Source organism: Mustelus asterias, chromosome 5, assembly GCF_964213995.1.
Source record: "Mustelus asterias chromosome 5, sMusAst1.hap1.1, whole genome shotgun sequence".
In the NCBI taxonomy this organism is placed as follows: domain Eukaryota; kingdom Metazoa; phylum Chordata; class Chondrichthyes; order Carcharhiniformes; family Triakidae; genus Mustelus; species Mustelus asterias.
The window spans coordinates 139,888,588-139,911,196 of record NC_135805.1 but is presented as its reverse complement, the minus strand read 5'-3'; the positions used below and the strand labels follow the sequence as shown (position 1 = coordinate 139,911,196).

The window sequence follows — 22,609 nt, the reverse complement described above, 5'->3', positions numbered from 1 at the left end:
CAAATTCAAGCCTGCCCCGCCATTCATTTTGATCATGGCTGATCATCAAATTCAGTATCCTCATCCCGCCTTCCCTTTAGCCCTAAGAACTATATCTAATTTCTTCTTGAAATTACACCGTTTTAGCCTCAATTATTTCTTTTGGTAGTGAATTCCACAGATTTACCACTCTCTAGGTGAAGAAATTTCTCTCCACCTCAGTCCCAAAAGGTTTACCCCTTAAACTATTACCCCTAGTTCTGGACTCCCCACCATTGGGAACGTTTTTGCTGAATCTACCCTGTCTAATCCTCTTAGAATTTTATAAGTTTCTATGAGATCCCCTCTCATTCATCTAAAATTCCTGCTAAATCTCTCACCATCAACATCTATGGGAGGGAAGGTGGGAGCTACCATTGACCAGATACTTAACTGGATCAGCCATTTAAATATCATGGCTATAAAAACAGTAAGAAGTTTAACAACACCAGGTTAAAGTCCAACAGGTTTATTTGGTAGCAAAAGCCACAAGTTTTCGGAGCCTTAAGCTCCTTCAGGTGAGTGGGAATTCTGTTCACAAACAGGGCATATAAAGACACAAGCTCAATTTACAGAATAATGGTTGGAATGCGAATACTTACAGCTAATCAAGTCTTTAAGGTACAAACAATGTGAGTGGAGAGAGCATTAAGACAGGTTAAAGAGATGTGTATTGTCTCCAGGCAGGACAGCCAGTGAGACTCTGCAAGTCCAGGCAAGCTGTGGCGATTACAGATAGTGTGACATGAACCCAATATCCCAGTTGAGGCCGTCCTCATGTGTGCAGAACTTGGCTATCAGTTTCTGCTCAGCGACTCTGCGCCGTCGTGTGTCGTGAAGGCCACCTTGGAGAACGCTTACCCGAATATCAGAGGCCGAATGCCCATGACCGCTGAAGTGCTCCCCCACAGGAAGAGAACAGTCTTGCCTGGTGATTGTCGAGCGGTGTTCATTCATCCGTTGTCGCAGTGTCTGCATGGTTTCCCCAATGTACCATGCCTCGGGACATCCTTTCCTGCAGCATATCAGGTAGACAACGTTGGCCGAGTTGCAAGAGTATGTACCGTGTACCTGGTGGATGGTGTTCTCACGTGAGATGATGGAATCTGTGTCGATGATACGGCACGTCTTGCAGAGGTTGGTGTGGCAGGGTTGTGTGGTGTCGTGGTCACTGTTCTCCTGAAGGCTGGGGACAATGGTCTGTTTGAGGTAGTGCGGTTGTTTGAAGGCAAGAAGTGGGGGTGTGGGGATGGCCTTGGCGAGATGTTCGTCTTCATCAATGACATGTTGAAGGCTCCGGAGAAGATCTCGTAGCTTCTCCGCTCCGGGTACTCTGTCCACCGTGTCCCGTGTTTGTCTTCTGAGGAGGTGGGTGCGGTTTTCCGCTGTGGCGCGTCGGAACTGTCGATCGATGAGTCGAGCGCCATATCCTGTTCTTATGAGGGCATCTTTCAGCGTCTGGAGGTGTCTGGTGCGATCATCCTCATCCGAGCAGATCCTGTGTATACGGAGGGCTTGTCCATAGGGGATGGCTTCTTTAACATGTTTAGGGTGGAAACTGGAGAAGTGGAGCATCGTGAGGTTATCCGTGGGCTTGCGGTATAGTGAGGTGCTGAGGTGACCGTCCTTAATGGAGATGCGTGTGTCCAAGAATGCAACCGATTCCGGAGAGTAGTCCATGGTGAGTCTGGTGGTGGGATGGAACTTGTTGATGTCATCATATAGTTGTTTCAGTGATTGTTCACCATGAGTCCAAAGGAAGAAACTGTCATCGATGTATCTAGTGTATAGCATCGGTTGAAGGTCCTGTGCGGTGAAGAAGTCTTGTTCGAACCTGTGCATGAAGATGTTGGCATATTGAGGTGCGAATTTGGCCCCCATGGCTGTTCTGTGTGTCTGGATGAAGAACTGGTTGTTGAAGGTGAAGACATTGTGGTCCAGGATGAAGCGGATGAGTTGTAAAATTGCATCTGGAAACTGGCAGTTGTCGGCGCTGAGCACTGAGGCCGTTGCAGCAATGCCATCATCGTGGGGGATGCTGGTGGAGAGTGCCGAGACATCCATTGTGACGAGGAGCGCTCCTGGTTCAACTGCTCCATGTGTGCTGAGTTTCTGTAGGAAGTCTGTAGTGTTGTGACAAAAGCTGGGGGTTCTTTGTACAATGGGTTTCAGGATGCCCTCGACATAGCCGGAGAGGTTCTCGCACAGGGTCCCATTGCCTGATACAATGGGACAGCCGGGTGCGTTTGCTTTGTGTATCTTCGGGAGGCAAGAGAGATCTCCAACGCGCGGCACGGTAGCACAGTGGTTAGCACTGCTGCTTCACAGCTCCAGGGTCCCGGGTTCGATTCCCGGCTCGGGTCACTGTCTGTGTGGAGTTTGCACAATCTCCTTGTGTCTGCGTGGGTTTCCTCCGGGTGCTCCGGTTTCCTCCCACAGTCCAAAGATGTGCGGGTTAGGTTGATTGGCCAGGTTAAAAATTGCCCCTTAGAGTCCTGAGATCGTAGGTTAGAGGGATTAGTGGGTAAATATGTGGGGGTAGGGCCTGGGTGGGATTGTGGTCGGTGCAGACTCGATGGGCCGAATGGCCTCCTTCTGCACTGTAGGGTTTCTATGATTTCTATGAACGCGGGGTGTACGTGGGATGAGAGCACGGAGGGTGCTCTGAAGGTCCGTTTCAAAGGTCTTGATCAGAGTGAACAGAATTTGTGAACAGAATTCCCACTCACCTGAAGAAGGAGCTTAAGGCTCCGAAAGCTTGTGGCTTTTGCTACCAAATAAACCTGTTGGACTTTAACCTGGTGTTGTCAAACTTCTTACTGTGTTTACCCCAGTCCAATGCCGGCATCTCCACATTATAAAAACAGGTCAGAGGTTGGGTATTCTGTTCCAAGTAACTCACCACCTGACCCTCCAAAGCCAGTCCACCATCTATCAAGACACAGGTCTGGAGTGTGATGGAATACACTTCACTTGCTTGGATGAGTGCAGCCCCAGCCGCACTCGGGAAGCGCGACATCATCGACACTCCATCCAGCACCCTAATCATTCACTTCCTCCATCACTGATGCATATCGGTGGCAGTTTACTGCATGCAAGATGCACTTCAGCAACCTGCCACACATCCTTCGACTACCCTTCCCAAACCCATGACCTTTACTGTCTAAAAAAGTGGTCGTGGCAGATGCATAGCAACATCTTCAAGCCTCACACCAACCTGACTTGGTATTATACAGCTGTCCCTTCATTGTTGCTGGTCAAAATCTTGCAACTCTCTTCCTAACATCACAGAGTGTACCTACGCCACATGGACTGCAGCAGTGCAAGAGCAATTCACCCAAAAGCCTCTCCCCTTTTCCCCCATAGCCCTGAAAATGTTTCCTTGGATTATGATCAAATTCTCTTTAAAAAATCACAGTTAAATTTGCCTCCACCAGACTCTCAGGCAGGGTCTTCAAATGTTATACATTTGCTGCATTTAAAAAAACCAATTCCTCGTATTGCCATTGCTTCTTTTTGCAATCGGTGTCCTCTGGTTCTCAATTCTTTCATCAGTCGGAACTGTTTGTCACTATCTACTCTGTCTCGACTCCTCATCGTTTTGAACATTCTGTCAAATCTACTCTTGACTTTCTCTGAACAAAATATTACAGCTTCTCCAAATTACCCGTGTAACTAAAGTTCCTCATACTGGGAACTACTCTCATGGAGCTTTTTTGCATCTTCTCTAATAATGCCTTCACATGCTTCCAAAAATGTGATGCCCAGAATTGGATGCAGTCTTCCAGTTGAGGCTGGGCTATTGTTTTATGCAAGTTTTTGGTAAATTCCTTGCTTTTTTTTGTTCTCATAGAAGTCATAGAACCCAAATTGTGCCCAAATTTATAAAGTGCAGGACTTTGTATGCTTTAACCACTCAAGCTGTCCTGTAATCTTCCGTGACTTATACACGTATACACCCAGAACCTTCTACTCCTTCACCCACTTGAACCCTTGATTTCATATTGTCTCTCCTCGTTTTTCCTATCAAAAGGAGTCACTTCACACTTGTCTACATTAAATTTGTCTGCCCATTTCACCAACCTTTCTATGTCCTATTGAAGTTTAACCCTATCCTTCTGACAGTTTAACACTATCCTCCACAAAGTTCCTATTGAAGTTTAACTCTATCCTCCTCAAAGTTCACAGCCCCTCCAAGTTTTCTGTTATCTGCAAATTTTGAAATTGTGCCCTCTACACCAAAATCAAGGTCATCAAAATGCATCAGTAAGAGCAGGCAGTTCAAATATTGCCACTTGGGGAACCTCACTATAAATTTTCTGCCAAAACCATGCTCCAAGACTCCCTTTTGTGTCATTCAGTCAATTTCATATCTTTGTCCCTTTTATTCCATGAGTCCTGATTTTTCTGTTCTCAGTTCTGTGGCACTTTGTCAAATGCTTTTTAGAGGTCCGTTTTCCCTACATTGACTGTGTTGCTCTCTATTACCTGTATGTATAAAAGGGGGATGAGTTTTCTTCACAGCTCTTAAATTCGGTAAAACATTTGACTTCTGTGGGTAAAAGGATTTGCCAATTGCAAATCTCAGCCTATACTTTTATGATGTATGAAATTATAAATGTATGTTTACTCTAAATAACTGACCGTGTACTATTGTCTGTTTTCAATATTTATAGAGGAAAGTTAAGATGACTATTGTCATTATCTTGTGCCAGCTTGGTTCTTTTGAAAGGAGGTAATCCAGCCTCTACCCCATTGCAAACTTGAGCACATAACTGCACTGAAACGTAAGCATTAAATGTTACCAGGGAGATTTGAGAAGTTTAATTTTTTTTCACTAGCGTTGAGAAACTTCAAGGGTCATTATTTGATAGGTATCTTTTTTTGTTCTGAAGAATTGTGGTTAGGTTGGTTATTTCTCTCATGTATGGTGGTCTTAGAAGGACACAAATTTTAACATCATTAAGAATTATTAAAGGGGAAATTAGGATGCACCTTTTAACAAGTGGCTAAAAGTGGAATTTTCGGCCTCAACCCACACTATATATGGGGGTCATTTAAAAAGGGAATTAGCTACTTGAAAAGAGGAATTGTGGCAAATGAACAGGTTTAGTCTGGTTATAGTTTTAAATTCAGTCATTGGTCATGACAAAGCCTTTTTAAAGAAACATTTGTCCCAAGTGACGCATTGTGAGATTGAACGGTTGCCTGCAAGATGAGGAGGAACTGAGCTACTTGAAGTAACTATAGGTTCTCTTTTGCATCAGTTATCTGTGGAATGGAAAATTTCATTTTTGAATGTGGTTAAATGTTACTTAAATCGAGGAGGACTTGGTAACTGATTTCTACAATAAGGAGGACATGAAAACTTGTTTGATATTCGATATTGGAAACTCTGAAAAATAATTGAGACGTGTATGGTTCCCGCAGTGGTAAGACATAGTCAAAGAAAAGAAACACTGTTTATAACGGTTACTTAAACAAGAGCAACTGAACATTTTGATTACAATTTTTATTTCTTTCCTTTTGATGGCCTAATGGAGGAAGAATTGTGTAAATATATAAATAATTAGTTTCATTATTTGGTTAAGTTTACTTAATAGCTTAAACCAAAAATGATGTCAGTTGTCATGAAACTCCATCACATCATTGAAGGCAAGAGAGAGTTGAAGTATGGGTTGGAAAGCTTGGACAGGCTGGGCTAGGGTTTAGAAGAGAGAGGCAACTTGATTAAAACATGAGATCCTAAAGGGTATTGACAGGGTGGATGTAAAGATGATGATTCCTCTTGAGAGAATCTAGAACTCTGGTCACTGTTTGAAAATAAGGGGTCGCCCATTTAAAACTGAGATGAGGTGACCTTTTTGCACTTAAAGGATCGTGAGTCTTTAAAACTCTCTTCCTGAAAAGCATGTGGAAGCAGTCTTTGAATATTTTTAAGGCAAGGGTGGATAAATCCTTGGTGAGCAAGGGGTTGATAGTTTATCTTGCGTAGGTGGGATGCAGATTTGACTTCATTATCAGATCAACCGCGATCTTATTAAATGGCAGAGCAGACCTAAGGGGCTGAATGGCCTACTCTTTGTTCTTATAGGATAACTCCAGTAATTGAACTACTACAATACAACTCCATTTATATAAAGGAAAGGTTGTGATGGTTATCCTGGGCACGGTACTGAAGGCATATCTATGTATCAAGACCAATGAAAATATACCTGATGTCTTGGAGAGTTGGAATAAGCTTGGTGTTGTGTGTGCAGAAAAGTATAGTGGAGCCCCGATTTAACGCGCTCCGATGTAGCACAAAATCGGATATAATGCGGTGGTGTCATCGGACCCGTTTTTCCCTGCTAATAATTGGCAAATTTTGAGCGACCCCGCTTTTTTCGTGACCCCGCTTTTATGGACCCCAACCATCGTGTTATAACGGGACTCCACTGTACCATGAGGGCTACAGGGAGTCAATGCATAATTTCTGTGCAAAATCATACAGCGCAGAAGAGGCCCTTTGGCCCATTGAGTCTGCACCGACACATTAGAAACACCTGAATTCCCACCTAATCCCATCCGCCACCACTTGGCCCATAGCCCTGAATGTTATGATGTGCCAAGTGCTCATCCAGATACTTTTTAAATGATGTGAGGCAACCCGCCTCCACCACCCTCCCAGGCAGTGCATTTCAGACAGTCATCACCCTGTGGGTAAAAAAGTTTTTCCTTTCATCCCCCTAAATCCCCTGCCCCTCACCTTGAACCTATGTCCCCTCGTGACTGACCCTTCAACTAAGGGGAATAGCTTGCTCCTTATCCACTCTGTCCATATCTCTCATAATCTTGAACATCTCGATCAGGTCACCCCTCAGTCTTCCAACAAAAACAAACCAAGCCTACCCAACCTCTCTTCATAACTTAAATGTTCCATTCCAGGCAACATCCTGGTGAATCTCCTCTGCACCCCCTCCAGCGCAATCACAGCCTTCCGATAATGAGGCGACCAGAACTGCACACAGTACTCTAGCTGTGGCCTCACCAAAGTTCTATGCAACTCCAACATGACTTTTTCCCTGCTTTTGTAATCTGTACCTTGACTGATAAAGGCAAGTGTCTCATATATCTTTTTCACCACCCTATTAACATGCCCTTCCGCTTTCAGAGATCTGTGGACAAACACGCCAAGGTCCCTTTGTTCCACAGAACTTCCTAGTGCCCTACCATTCATTGAATACTTCGTTGTCAAATTACTCCTTCCAAAGTGGATCACCTCTCACTTTTCAGGGTTAAATTCCATCTGCCACTTATCTGCCCATTTGATCATTCCATCTATATCTTCCTGTAGCCCAAGACACTCCGCCTCACTGTTAACCACCTGTCCAATCTTTGTGTCATCCGCAAACTTACTAATCCTACCTCCACATAGTCAGCAATGTCATTTATATAAATGACGAATAATAGGGGGCCCAACGCATGCCACTGGACACTGGCTTCCAGTCACCCTCTGTCTCCTACAACTGAACCAATTTTGAACCCACTTTATCAAATTACCCTGTATCCCATTTGAATTTACCTTGTTTACAAGACTCCCATGTAGGACCTTGTCAATGGCTTTGCTGAAATCCATATAAACTACATCGACTGCCCTACTCTCGTCTACACCTGGTCACCACCTCAAAATTTAATCACATTTGTTAGGCGTGACCTCCCTCTGACGAAGCCATGCTGACTATCCCTGATCAAGCTTTGCCTCTCCAAGTGGAGATAGATGCCTTCCTTCAGAAGATTCTCTAATAGTTTCCCTACCACTGACATGAGACTCCCTGGTTTATCTCTACAACCTTTCTTAAATAGCAGAACCAGTCTCCAGTCTGGCACCTCGCCTGTGGCCAGAGAGGAATTTAAAATTTGGATCAGAGCCCCTGCAATCTCTTGCCTTGCATCCCACAGCAACCTAGGGCACAATTCATCTGGACCTGGAGATTTATCCACTTTTAAGGCTGCCAACATCTCGTCCTTCCCTATGTCAATTCGCTCAAGAACCTCAGTCTCTCTGCCTGAATTCCATACCATCGTCTTCATTCCCTTGGGTGAGGACGGATGTGAAGTATTCATTCAACACCCTACCAATGTCCTCTGACTCCACCCATAGATTGGCCCCATGGTTCCTAATGGACCCCACTATTTCCCTGGTTATCCTCTTCCCATTGATATACTTATAGAATATCTCGGGATTTTCCCTACTTTTACCAACCAGAGCTTTCTCATAATTTATCAATTAAAATACTTAAATATGACAAAGCATAATTCCTAATAGCTAGCTATTTATACTGTTCCAATTTAGCAGTATCCCCCATAAACATAAATCCCTTCTTTAGAACCAGTTAGCATAGAAAAACAAATATGCTTCTGTGGCTACCTGATTTCTGGCCTTTAAGCACCTCTGGAGAGTGATCCAGACAGACACTTGTCTTATTCTCATGCAGCAACTTCCAGAGAAAGCTCCAGCCCCAGAGAGTAGAATCTCCGAGAAAGAGGCTGATTTCTTGGCAGATTCCAGTCTCCACTTCAGACAGGGCAAGAGATACAGTGAAACCAACCTCTTATCTAAAGATCCCAAAAAGCAGACTGCCTTGAGTTCTCTGTGAAAGCCTAATTGTACAGAAACATAAGACCATAGCTGTCAATCAACCTAATCAAGCAATTATTCTGCAATATCCCAGGGGAAAACATAAAATAACAGAATCCTGCATTAACCCAGATTAAAACAAACATTGTAGCAATTAAAATCAATTATGCTGTTGCAGGAACAATACCGTGCTACTGGATCCAGACAGAGCGGCTCCAATAATAAAACAAACGGCTACAACAGATTCTGCACAAAAAACTGACAAATACATCTCTTAAAGGCACAATATCGTAACAAGGTGTTGCTGGCTTTGATGTCAGCCTTTCAACTGATCACAACTTTATCCTTCAAGTAACCAGATCAAGTCACAAATTCTCTTAAACAGCTGTTTTAATCAAGGCTTTGGGCCCTGACAATATGACAGCAATAGTACTGAATACTGTGTTCCAGAATGTGCCGTGCCCCTTATCAAACTGATCTGTACAGCTACTACACTGGCATTTGCCCAGTAACGTGTCCAGGACATCACTGCAGAAGTAACTTAGGGTAGTTTCCTATGCCCGACCATCGTTAGCTGGTTCATTAATGGCGGCACGGTGGCACAGTGGTTAGCACTGCTACCTCATAACGCCAGGGACCCGGGTTCGATTCCCAGCTTGGGACACTGTCTGTGTGGAGTTTGCATGTTCTCCCCGTGTCTGCGTGGGTTTCCTCCAGGTGCTCCGATTTCCTCCCACAATCCAAAGAAGTCCATGTTGGGTGGATTGGCCATGCTAAATTCTCCCTCAATGTACATAACAGGCGCCAGAGCGTGGTGACTGGGGGATTTTCACTATGGTTTCATTGCAGTGCTGGTGTAAGTCTACTTGTGACTAATAAATAAAGACTTTCCTTCCATCATAAAGTCAGAAGTGGGGATGTTTTGCACAATGTTCAGCGCCATTTGTGACTCCTTGAATACTGGAGCAATCCATGTCCAAAAGCAACAAGAAAGACACAGGCAATATCCAGGCTTGGGCTGGGAATGGCAAGCGACATTCGCATCAACTAGGTGCCAGAGAATGACCATCTCCAACAAGACTGAATCAAACCATTGCTCCATGATGTTTAATGGCATTACCATTGCTGTATTCCCCATGATCAACAACCTGGGGTTACCATTGACCAGAAAATCAACTGCACTAGCTATACCAAAATTATGGTTACAAGAGCAGGTCATAGGCTAGGGATCCTGCAGTGAGTAACTCATCTCCTGATTCCCCAAAGCCAATCTACAAGGCCCAAGCTAGGAGTGTGATGGAATACTCTCTCCTTGTTTGGATGAGCTTGACACCATTCCGGACAAAGCAACCTGCTTGATTGACACTCCATTCACTCCCCCTGCCACTGACGCACAGTTGCAGCAGTATCTGTCATCCACAAGAAGCATTGCACAAACTCACCAAGGCTTCTTTGACAGAAACTTCCAAACCCACGATTACCGCAGTATACATAGGTACACCACCACCATCCTGACTTGGAAATATATTGCTGTTTCTTCATTATCTCCAGGCCCAAATACTGGAACATCCTCTAACAGCACAGTGGGTGTACCTACATCACCTGGACTGCAGCCATTCAAGGAGACAGCTCATCACCTTCTCAAGGGCAATTAGGGATTGGCAATAAATGCTGGACCAGCCAGTGAAGCTCACAGTCCTTGAATGAAACAAAAATCCAGGTCACTAAGGCCTGTTGCGTGGAGGGGATTTGCAGGGGTGATGTTTTCATGTATCTGCTGCTTCTGTCCTTACTCAGTGATAGAAGTTGCTGGTTTGGAAGTTGTGCTGTCAGTGCATCTTGAGGGTGGTAGGTGGTAATCAGGTTTCCTTGCCATGCTTGTTCTGACATCTTGAGACTTTATGGGGAACAAATCCATGTTGAACACTCGAATGGGCTACTCCCTCGTGACTGTGTGCTGCCCTGCCATCTCTCATGTGTCTGTCATGCTGGTGGGACAGGATGTACCGGGATGGTGATGGAGAAGTCTGACAGGATGTACCGGGATGGTGATGGAGAAGTCTGGGAACTGTGTCAGGTTGTTGTTTGACTCATCTGTCGGATAGCTTGCCCATTTTGGTACAAGTCCGCCAGTGTTAATGTGGAGGACTTTGCAACAGTAATACTCTCTTTTTGTTGCAAAATATGTTGTGTGTTGTGAAAGGTGCAAAATAGGTGCTAGTCTTTCTTATGGAAGCTTGGTGTGTGAAATGACACCATCCTGCCTTGCTTTTCCCTCTTTAGGTGGTTGAAGAATCCAGGTAAAGCATTGGAATCTAAAGTTGAACAACCAGATGTGTAGGCTTTTAAAAAAATAGTCCTTTTCATGTGATGTTCACTGAGGCCTCCAAACAATAAACCCTATCCCCTCTCTGCAGCCCAAAGCTTGAAACAGCAAATTACATTTGAGTATTTCCCTAATGCAGATTGTCCAGTAATGTCAATGGTTTTAAACAAAATTAGGGAATCTTCCGTTTATGTCTGAGCAATTGCTCCACAGATTAAAAGAGCCTCCTCTGTTAGCTTTCTTATTGACGGGATAGAAAGAACTTAATATATTTGTTTCATGAAACCAGCACTTCAACTTCAAGAACCTGTCTGGGAAGATATTTAAACTAGTGCTTCTTATCCTTAGGCTATCGTTATTCATTGGGTTGCTGAAGAATGAGATCTATGTTTGTTTTAAGAGTTTAGCTGTGACTGAGCGATTGCCAGTTTGAGATGTTAGTAGCTCTAGAAATCTAAGTGGAATATCCTGAAGGTAGGTCTACCAAAGAGATATTAGTTTCTAACAAACTCCACCTGATGTCATTTTCCAAATAGTTCACCATCCCACCTGTTTCTGCTGCTTTCAAAGCAGACATGAAACATTTTTCTGCCATAGACAGCCTTTCTCATGGTGAAACAATTCTGACACTATTTTTGGTCAGTTCCTGTTAAAGCAATGCCACATCCTGTTTTGCCTTATCTGTTCTTTTGATTTATGCAATTTTTGGCATTACGAAGAGAAACTGATTCCACCCAGCTACTGCTGTTGACAAGCACTTGTTGACTGAATTGTGACTTTTACCAACCTCTACCTCCACCCCCTGTTTTAATCTTAGTTAAAGTTTCAGAAATTGTTGGGAAACTTGCTAGAAAATTTCTAACCTAACTAATTCAATTCCAACTTTCATGGGCTCTGCTTGAATAGTGTGACAGAGGATCTTCAGAATCGTCATCAATTTATCATCTTTACAACACAATCATTTGACTCTGGCGCAACTTCCCTCCTAGTTAATTTCTTTACTTTTTCCCTTGTCTTGAAAACCTTGGTCAAAGAGAGAGGTTTTAAGGAATGTCTTACAGGAGAAAAGTGAGGTAGAGAGAGGTGTGGGAAGGGTATGCTAGGGCTCAGGGCATAAAGGTCAGAATGTGAGGAGTGCAGATATCTCAGTCTGGGGCTGGAGGTGATTAGAGAGAGAGGGAGGATTGATGCCATGGAGAGATTTGATCTTTTTCTCCTCACATATTATAGAAACTTTTACAGTCACTTTTTATGTTCCCCACAAGCTTATTCTTGTACTCTATTTTTCCCTTAATCAAAAGTCCTCTTTGCTGAATTCTAAACTGCTCCCAATCTTCACGTCTGTAGTTTAACTTGGCCAATTTATATGCATCTCTACCTGACCTAATACTATCTCTAATTTCCCTTGTAAGTCACGGTTTGACCATCTTTCCAGTTTTACTTTTGCGCCAGACAGAAACAAACAATTGTTGCAGCTTACCCATGCACTCCTTGAATGTTTGCCATTGCCTATCCACTGTCATCCCTTTAAGGAACGTTTCCCAATCTATCATAGCCAACTCGCATCTCGTATCATCCTCATTTCCTGTATTCAAGACGCCAGTCTCAGAATCAACTGTGTCACTCTCCACCTTGATGAAAAATTCTATCATGTTATGGTTGCTCATCCCCAAGGGGTCTCGCACAACTAGATTGCCAATTATTCCTTTCTTGTAAAACAATACCCAGTCTAGAATTGCCTGCTCTCTAGTTTGTTGCTCAACATATTGGTTCAGAACACTATCACCAAGAACTCCTCCTCAACGGGATTGTGACTGATTTGATTTGCTCAATCTATATGCAGATTAAAATCACTCATGATTGCGTATGTTCCTTTATCTCGTGCATCTTTAATTTCCTGTTTAATGTAATTCCCAACATCACCACTACAGTTTAGGGGTCTATATATAATCCCTACTAATGTTTTTTTTCCCCTTGATGTTTCTGAGCTTTGCCAATATAGATTCCACATTGTCGGAGCTAATGTCCTTCTTCCTCAGTATGGTGTTTAGTGTTTATGTTATCTTTAACCAGTAATGCAAATCCACCGTCTTTACCTTTTTGTCTGTCTTTCCTAAATACTGAACACCCACAGGGATACCAGAGATAACTGTCTGTTTTAGAACTCTGTTCTTTAGAAATCATTGTTTGCTGACTCTGTTATCAATGAGGCATGTTGAGATACATGGGTAGTGTGTACTCACAGTCTCACAAATGTCATAGTCAGTTGTGGTACCCCCACGTTTGATAACGTGTTGATTTGTCATTGCTCACTTTCTGGGATCATCCATGATGAATTCCATTGTGCCGAGACGCCTGTGGAATCTTTTTGTGGTTTGAATCAGCATCTTTGAGAGGAGTGAAAATTGAGAGCAGACGATTGCATTGCTGCAGAATTGAATTGCAGACTGGCTGTGCCATTCGTGACACCTGTTAGAACAATTAGCACGGTTTTGAGATGCTGCATGCTCATTCTCAATTAGACACAATAACAATTCTAATTGAACAAAGATAATTGAGTTCACTACAGAATGGAAGACCGAGCAGAATTTTATATGAAATCAAATTGTTCTTGATGCTCAATATGCAAAATCTTCGATTGTACACAGACTGCTGATTGGTGGCATCTAATATAAAATAGTTTCTAGCTATCTTTTTTTAAAGAACAGACTAGCTGACGCTACTTTGGCACAGTCATGGCCAGTATAGAACATTGTGGACAAGATACAGTCTATCTTTATTTGCTAAATTAATAATAAAGCATTGATGAAACAGTACATCAGTGATACTGGAATATGTGATCTTTTTTGCAATAGAGCTTGTCCATGTGATATCACATGATGCCATGTGATTTTAACTTTTCTGAGCCTGGAGCTTAGCTTTTTCTTCTTGTCATTGTGGTTTAGGGTGGGGAATTTCAATAATTGGTTCCGAATAAAAACTTACAGGATCTGTGTGGAAGTTTAAAGCTGTGACTAACCACAGTGAAATGAGACGGCTGAATAGTGTAAAAGATAAAATGTTTAACTCTGATAATCCTTTATCATCTGAAATTAGTTCTTGTATGGTGGTATGAATATGATACGTGAAAATAGGGGTGAGTTCCAACTCCCTTATAGTATGTAATTTCAGTGAGATTTGAAAGTGACCTGGACTCTGAGGTTTAATTCATTTTGACGCAGAGGGGGCCTGAAAGGCAAACGTCTACCATCTGCTGTTCTATAGTTGTTTTCTAAGTTTTGTAATCATTACAGGAGGCAAACCTTTCAAATACAGCAGCAAGGAAATCAGAATTACAATAGCAGATTGTAATGTAATGTTTATGAAATGTTCTGAACAACATTTTATCTTTCCACAGCTCAGATATGAGCAGTGCCTGTAACACATTGGCACGGGAATTCCTCACAGATGTGCACCAGTTTTGCAATGCCGTGGTTCAGAGACCTGAGGGCAAAGAGGAGGAGGAAGAAAGTCACATGGTTGCACTGGGAGAGTACCTTGTTCGGGGCCGAGGATACCTGCTACTTAGTACCTTGGATTCCATCATTGATCAGGTGCTGAAATGGTTTGCTTCATAATAATGGCTGTGTCTCATGTCTGCCTCTCATCAATTCTCATTTCCAAACCAAGCTTAGAGAAAGTATTAAGTCAGGGACAGGTGATTCTTTTCCATTTCCTCAATATCATTTTGCATTTGGAACAAATCTGTGCTGGCTTGATCAGCTCAAAAATGCCTTAATGTTTACTAATTGAATCTTAAATCATTGGTTTTAAGATTTTCCAACAATTATTTTAAACTCACTAAGTTGCTGTTTCCCAGTTCGAACTCCTTTTGTGAGTGGGGGTATTATGTTGGGCACCATCTCATCCTAAAGGGACAAGTGTAAATTATGCCTCAATTCATCCGATCTCTGGATAGTCAGAGACCAGATATATTTACCCTGGAGGATGCACTACAGGAAATCCCAATGAACCAAGTCAGTGGAATTGCTTGAGATGTTTGAACTATGATGGTAAATTCCCCCATTCCCTGGGATCCTCTGTGTAAGTCTCCTAGTTAGAGATTGAGACTTTGGACAGATCCAATTTACTTACCTAAATAGATATGTAGGCCCCCGTCCCCGACCACTTCCTAAACCCTTTCGACCTGACCTGACTAGCCCCCATCATCTGAAATCCCTCTTCACCCTGACCTGTCCACTCACCCGCCTGCCACCATACCCTTTTATCCACTTATCTCACCCAGGGAAAGAGAGTAAGCCCTTTACTCTCTCACCTTCTGTCCATAACCTTTCAGAGAAGCTTTGGAACATTTGAACTCTTTGCTTACCAGAATACGGCACAGTTAATTGTTCAAAATGAAGTTGTATACTAAAACGTAAGAGATGTTCTCTGGAAGGATTAGTTTCTATATACCAATTCAAATTCTTGACTTTTGTTATGGTCTTGTTGCTCGTGATAGCCTCCTGCACAAGCTCTAAGTTATGATGTTAAACAGTCTGAATGATTTCTTTAAAAAAGAAAACTTAGAAGAGAGATTTGTTTTAAATGCTGATGGGATTGTGCTAAGATTGGATGTGTTACTTGAGATACAGGAAGGTGGTATTGTTAGAAGACATGCATACAAAATTCTTCGGCAAAGAATTAGGTTAGATGTCAAGTATTTTGTTTTGCGGAAGGTTATTGTCCACTTGAACAAGCTACCTAAGCACTTGGTTAATGAGGTTTCATGGCTGTTCCTTAAATGGGAATTACACAGGTTGTGAGTGAAGAGAACATTTTCAGTTTTAGGAGTAAGTAGTTGGGATTGAGAGAATTTGCGGAGACCATAATTTACTTAGGAAGTAGGAGGGGTATTTCCCTAAACCAATTTCTCTGTCTTTGTTCCTGGAGATTGCATGGTTAGCTTTCGGGTCAGTGCTGTATGTGGACACACTTGTCTGGATTGTGTGTTATTGATGGACCACATGGTCTTTTCCTTCTATTTGTCATAGAATCCTACAGTGCAGAAGGAGGCCATTTGGCCCATCAAGTCTGCACCAACCACAATCCCATCCAGGCCCTATCCCCATACACTTACCCTAGCTAGTCCCCCTGACACGAAGGAGCAATTTAGCCTGGCCAATCCACCTAACCAGCACGTCTTTCGGACTGTGGGAGGAAACCGGAGCACCCGGAGGAAACCCACGCAGACAAGGGGAGAACGTGCAAACTCCACACAGACAGTGGCCCAAGCCGGGAATCGAACCTGGGTCCCTGACGCTGTGAGGCAGCGGTGCTAATCACTGTGCCGTTCAACGTGTGTTCAATGTGGTGGCTAGAAAGTATTAAATTATGGGCATTTTTTTTCATTCATTCTTTCCCATTGACTACTATAGGGACTGATTACACTGTTGTAATTCAGATAATGTCCCAACACAAAATGGCATTGGTGTTGCACAATAAATACTGGCCTTGCCATCACACCCCATGAATAAATTAGAAAAAGAGTCCAAATAATGGTGGGGTAGTTGGAACCAGGATAGTGACAAGGATATTTAAGGCTCCAAAAGGGTTAGTCTAATGAGGGAATAAATATTTTGGGTGGATAACTGAATATCCTGCTGGTCAAGAGAAAATAGGAGAATAATAATATTCAACAACTCCCCCTCAGTACACTGCATTGCTTAGTGAAACCCCTCCAAACTAAACCCTGACCTAAAGCAGATCTAAGTGTCAACTGAAGAATATAATTTGTTTAAGATCTCTATGTTCAGTCTGGGATAAACTAAGACAACATTTTATTATTTCTGATTAAATTACTTTTTAAATGACGCCTTAAACGTGGAGTTATTTTCCTTAATGGAACTCCAGTGCTTGCTTGGGAACATGGCACACACTTTCTGTTTGAAACACAATCTTAAAATAAAATGTTTTTCTTCTATGAAAGGTATGGCTGCCTTATAGTGAAGTAAAGGACACAGTGCCAAATAGGCTCCAAAGCTCAGGAGCAATAGTTCTCAGTAAAAATAAATCAGCATCTGCACACGTGTATCTGGATATTGGCTGTCTACTGCCCAAATCTCTCACATATCTGAGCAGAAGGAATTATAAATAACCAAGGCAAAAAGTAGGATGTCATGTGAGCACAATGAACTCTTTCAGGTTTGAGATATTTCAACACACTCTACCCAGTCTTTGGACAGGCCAATAAACTCAAACCCATCAGCTTGTTCTGGTCTAAAACAGAAAATGCTGGAAGAACTCAGCAGGTCTGGCAGCACCTGTGGAGTGAGAAAGAGTTCTCATTTTGAGTTGTATGCTGCTAGTTAAACCTAGTAAAGAACTGCAACAGATTTTCTCAACTTCCCTTTTGTAAAACTGTTAACTTCTCAAGGGAATGTATATTTATTGAAAATTATGAATTATTTAATTCTCTAAGGGCACCAAGCAACGTTAAAACCCCTCAAAAGCAATAATCGTTCATCTGATTTCTTTGTGGAATCTGGCTGTGTATAAAACTGCTGCTGTTAGCTTACTTTAGAGATTGCACTTTGAAGTCATTTTTATAGCTGAAATTTTGGAATTGTTTCTGAGATTAGGTGAAATATTAATGGAAGTCTTCCTGCTGAAGTAGATGTTAAAAAGAAACTGGCAGAGGACTTGGGTATTTGAGTTGAAGATTTGTTTACAACAAAATTCATGATGTCTTTCTTTCATTGTTAGCTTCAGTGAAGCATTAGGTCCAAAGCTAATTTTTAATGGTGCGAAGGGAAAAACAATATTCATGACTTCAATATCCCCAGAAAATGGTCTTTGTTAAAATTGCCATGCTGTGCAAAGCTAGAGTTCTAATGTATTAAAATGCAGCCAACACAATTATGACTACCAGGATGAGTGAGATCTCTTTAAATAAGAGCACTCTAAGCCAGAGGTGAGAGTGTGGTGGTGGTGGCTGTGAATAGCCGGAGTTTCTGTTCCATCGGTCCTGCAAGCAGATTTTAATAAACAAGGAAAGAGACCAGCAGACGCAATCACAAAAGTAATAATCTCCAGATTAACTCAGTGACATGCTCGTGAGAAGAGGATTAAGAGGATAGAGCAGTTGAATGCATGGCTGGAGAGATGGTGTGGAAGGGATGGCTTCAATTTTGTGTGCCATTCAGTTAGTTTGCTAGTGCTGTTAGGAAATGTTTAAGCTAACTTAGCAGGGGGATGAGAACGAGTATGTGATTTTAGGAAGGATGAGACACAAAAGATTGTGAGAAGCATATAGCACTAATTTGAGAAATAGTAAGATAATAGGTAGGGTGAGACTAGGAGATAACATAATAAGGTCCAATTGGGTCTGCACCACACAAAATACAGTAAATAAGGTTGATGAGCAATAGGGTGCAAATAACCACGTGAGAATATCAGATTGTGGCGATTACCGAGACCTGACTCTCACAAGGTAGAACTGGGTACTACGTATTCCTGGATACAAAGTACTCAGGAAAGATGGTGATGGAAAGAAAGGGGGATGGATGAGGGAACAATCAAGAATGAGCAATATCTGCTTCTGATGGAATTCCAACTTGAGGGATCACTCTTCGAAAATCGGTTCCACACGCCACGTGGCCTGAGGGATTTATCACTTAGCCCCTTTTCTCCTCAATCCACTGCTGATTCCCTTCCTGTGATTGACAGATGCAAAGGCTATTTCCTCAGTAGCTGCTGCTGCTCTCTTACGCAGCCCACACAAACCTTTACAGTGCTGCTTTCAATGCTGCAGGACAGCTGGATCTTCTTGCCCTATCTGAGGCCCTGTTACTGATGGAATGACTTAACAGAACGTGATCTTGCTGAATTACGTATATCCAATGCTTATATGCAATGCTTCACAAACTATTTTCCAAAGTGACCCTGTCTTAATTCACCTGCACCTTCTCAATGGTCAACAAAGACTGGCTGTGCCAGCAATGCCCAGTCACATGAAAACAAGTATAACATCTTAACAATGGACATCATTCCAGATGCTAGCAAAGAATGAGTGCAAATGGAAGGGAAGGAGAGGGAGAGAGACGGACAGATGGATGGAGGGAGAGAGACGGACAGGCGGACAGATGGATGGAGGGAGAGAGACGGACAGGCGGACGGATGGGAGGGGGGGGGGAAGAGGGACAGACAGGTGGACGGATGGGGGGAGAAAGAGGGACGGACAGGTGGACGGATGGGGGAGAGGAACGGACAGGCGGACTGATGGGGGAGAGGAATGGACAGGCGGATGGATGGGGGGGGGGGGAGAGGGATGGACAGGCGGACGGATTGCGGGGGGGGGAGAGGGACGGATGTCGGGGGAGAGGGACGGATGTGGGGGGAGAGGGACGGACGGACGGATGGGGCAGCACAAGGTGATTCTGTGTCTCGAAGTCTCGGGAGACATGCAAGGTGAGCTGCTGTTGAGACAGAGTTGGAATGACATTTGGAGTGGATTCCAAGGCGAGGTTTTCAAAATGGAAGAGTGAAGATTTGCAATCCCTCGTGGAAAAAAGAGTTCCAATGAGATTGGTTGACTGTTTCTTAACGTCTGGTTGGGTTTTCAAATCATAGAATCCTACAATGCAGAAGGATGCCATTCAGCCCATTTGAGTCTGCATCGGCCACAATCCCACCAAGGCCCTATCTCCATAACTCCAAGCATTACCCTAGCTAGTGCCCCAACACTAAGGGGCAATTTTAGCATGGCCAATTCACCTAACCCGCACATCTTTGGACAGTGGGAGGAAACCGGAGCACCCAGAGGAAACCCATGCAGACATGGGAGAACTTACAAACTCCACACTGACAGTGACCCAAGCCAGGAATCCCTGGTACTATGAGGCAACAGTGTTAACCACTGGGCCACCATGAGAAATCCATGGGATCTGCCTTGAGCATGTTTGCTATTTAATGTGTTGTGGGCGTTAGATCACAGTTTGTTCATTCACATTTGCCTCAAGTTAGTCATGAATATAAAGTGCAAAATAGATGTTGTAAATTATTTTATTTTTCTGACCTTGTATGGTAAAGTTTATTTTGTCTGTTCAAAAATCATAGAACATTGTGGCTTTATTTTCTTAATAAGTATCTTGGATATCATTCTACTTGAAACAAAAAATTGCTGGTTCCTAACCAGATGATACCAAAATCTTGGAGGTCTTGTCCAGGATCACAACAGATTTTAGAAAGGATGGTTCTGAAAAGATTTATGAGAATCATTTGAGGGACAAGGGTCTTCAGTGAATCGATTGGAGAAACTGGGGTAATTATCCTTCAAGAAGATGAGCTTGAGAGGAGGTTTAGCAGAGGTGTTCAAAATAATGTTGAGTTGATGGGGAGAAACAAATCTTTTTGGTGGAAGAGCCAAGCACAAGAGGGCACTGATTTCAGGTGATTGGCAAAAGATGGCAACATCAGGAAAAACTTTTTTATGTAGCAAATGATAAGGATCTGGAATGTAGTACCTGAGAGCATGGTGGGGACAAATAGAGTAGGGGCTTGCAAAAGAGAATTGGACAAGTAGCTGAAGGGAAGAAAATTGCAGGGCTACAGAAAAGGATTGGGGAATGGGTCTAGCTAAATTGGTTTTGTAGAGAGCCAGTACAGGCATGATGGGCCAAATGGCGGCCTCCTCTGCTGTAACCATTCTATGAATCTATAAATAATTCACACTGCCATCTTACTGGACAGGAGTAGTAGCACATCATGGAACTCCAAAAATAACTTCTTCACTATGTTTCTTAATTAACCTGTACTCAGAACAGTGTTTATTTTTAATTTTCACTTAATGTCTGTTTTCACTCCACAGTGAGGAATTCTTTTAACATGAAAGGTCTGAACTGCCTTGTTATTATTAGAAGCTTTCATGGAGAGGTGTGAAATGTTGGTAGCATATTCTGATTGGATGATATTCCTGAAACATTGTCTCTGATTTCAGACTGGTTTGGAGATTTTTTCAAGCAAATAGTTGGGAGACTCACTTTGAATATGGTCTAACTGTGCTCATATCATGTTATTGGTTACTGTCTTTGATAGGAGTTAACCTGCAGAGAGGAATTGCTTACTCTACTCCTGTCTCTTCTCCCTCTTGTCTGGAAGATACCTGTTCAAGAAGAGAAAGCACCAGGTCTGTTTTATTACTCCAAAATTTTTACTAAACATCTTTGCTTCTAGTAATGCTTAGGGCTACTCATTGATCCTTCTGTTTATGTTGTTTTTTTGTTGCAAGATGCTTGTAGATTGCTGAAGATTTTTAATGATTTATCATCTGCTTCCTAATTTACACTTAGCAAAATATCTTACCGGCTTGTTATCTATTTGAATTGTTGGAACAATTCAGGGTGGCACAGTGGTTAGCACTGCTGCCTCACAGCACCAGGGTTGCGGGTTCAATTCCAGCCTTGGGTCACTGTCTGTGTGGAGTTTGCATGTTCTCCCTGTGTCTGCGTGGGTTTCCTCCCGGTCTCTGGTTTCCTCCCACAGTCCAAAGCTGTGCGGGTTAGGTTGATTGGTCATGGTAAATTGACCGTAGTGTCATGGGGATTAGCAGGGTAAATATGTGGGGTTTTGGGAGTAGGGCCTGGGTGGGATTGTGGTCGATGCAGACTTGATGGGCCGAATAGCCTCCTTCTGCACTGCAGGGATTCTCTGAACTGAAACGTGTGCTTTAAAAAAAAACTCCAAAGGATTGGTTGCTGTGGGAGAAGTGTGAATTGTGTACACATTTTAATCCTTGCACTATAAGAAAGTTCAACATTTCCATGATCTTATAATCTTAGATTTGACTTGTTTCAACTTGGCTTGTAGGGAAAAACTTGTAGGGTGCCATATTTTCCTGCACTAGCAAATCCAATGAATATGCTCTCCTATGCTTACTTTGTAATAGTTTGGTTAGAACAATGCCACATTACCAAAGAACAGAAATTTCATTGTATGGCCTGAACAAAATACCTTGTTCATACCAGAAAGTACAAAATGCTTTGGCTCGTGAAAATGACCAGAGTTCTGCAACCGTTATGATCTCAGCAATCGAGATTATTATGCAAGCATTTCAAGTGTACTCCAATCTTGTTGAATTCAGTTGACATTTGTTGTATCCAAAGCAATCTTACCAACTCCCCTCTAAAACAAAAGCTAATGCTAGACCCATTCATTTGAGACAACGCCAGATAAACTTGCAGATGCTCACGATGTAATTTGTGTTCAACATGCATAAGCACTGCTGCCTCACAGCGCCAGAGACTTGGGTTCGATTCCCGGCTTGGGTGAGTGTCTGTGTGGAATTTGCATGTTCTCCCCGTCTCTGCGTGGGTTTCCTCCGGGTGCTCCGGTTTCCTTCCGCAGTCCAAAGCTGTGCGGGTTAGGTGGATTGACCACGTTAAATTGACCCTTAATGTCAGGGGATTAGCAGGGTAAATACGTAGGGTTACGGGGATAGGGCCTGAATGGGATTGTTGCCGGAGCAGGCTTGATGGGGTGAATGGTCTCCTTCTGCAATGTAGGGATTCTATGATTCTATGCATCCTTCTGCATGAAGTGTAGAGTTTGCACATTCTCCCTGTGTTTGCGTGGGTTTCCTCTGAGTGCTCTGGTTTCCTCCCACAGTC

The 22,609-nt window shown here is 42.9% G+C and overlaps 1 protein-coding gene across 3 annotated transcripts in view; it reads left to right on the top strand.

Moving 5' to 3' along the window:
- lyst (lysosomal trafficking regulator) overlaps positions 1 to 22,609 on the top strand; it is a 263,182-nt gene that overhangs the window by 67,081 nt on the left and 173,492 nt on the right. For all 3 annotated transcript variants that reach the window (XM_078213387.1, XM_078213385.1, XM_078213386.1), the window contains 2 exons: positions 14,362 to 14,557; positions 21,039 to 21,129. In XM_078213387.1, the coding sequence (XP_078069513.1) occupies positions 14,362 to 14,557; positions 21,039 to 21,129 (287 nt within the window). The remainder of the gene's footprint in view (positions 1 to 14,361; positions 14,558 to 21,038; positions 21,130 to 22,609) is intronic.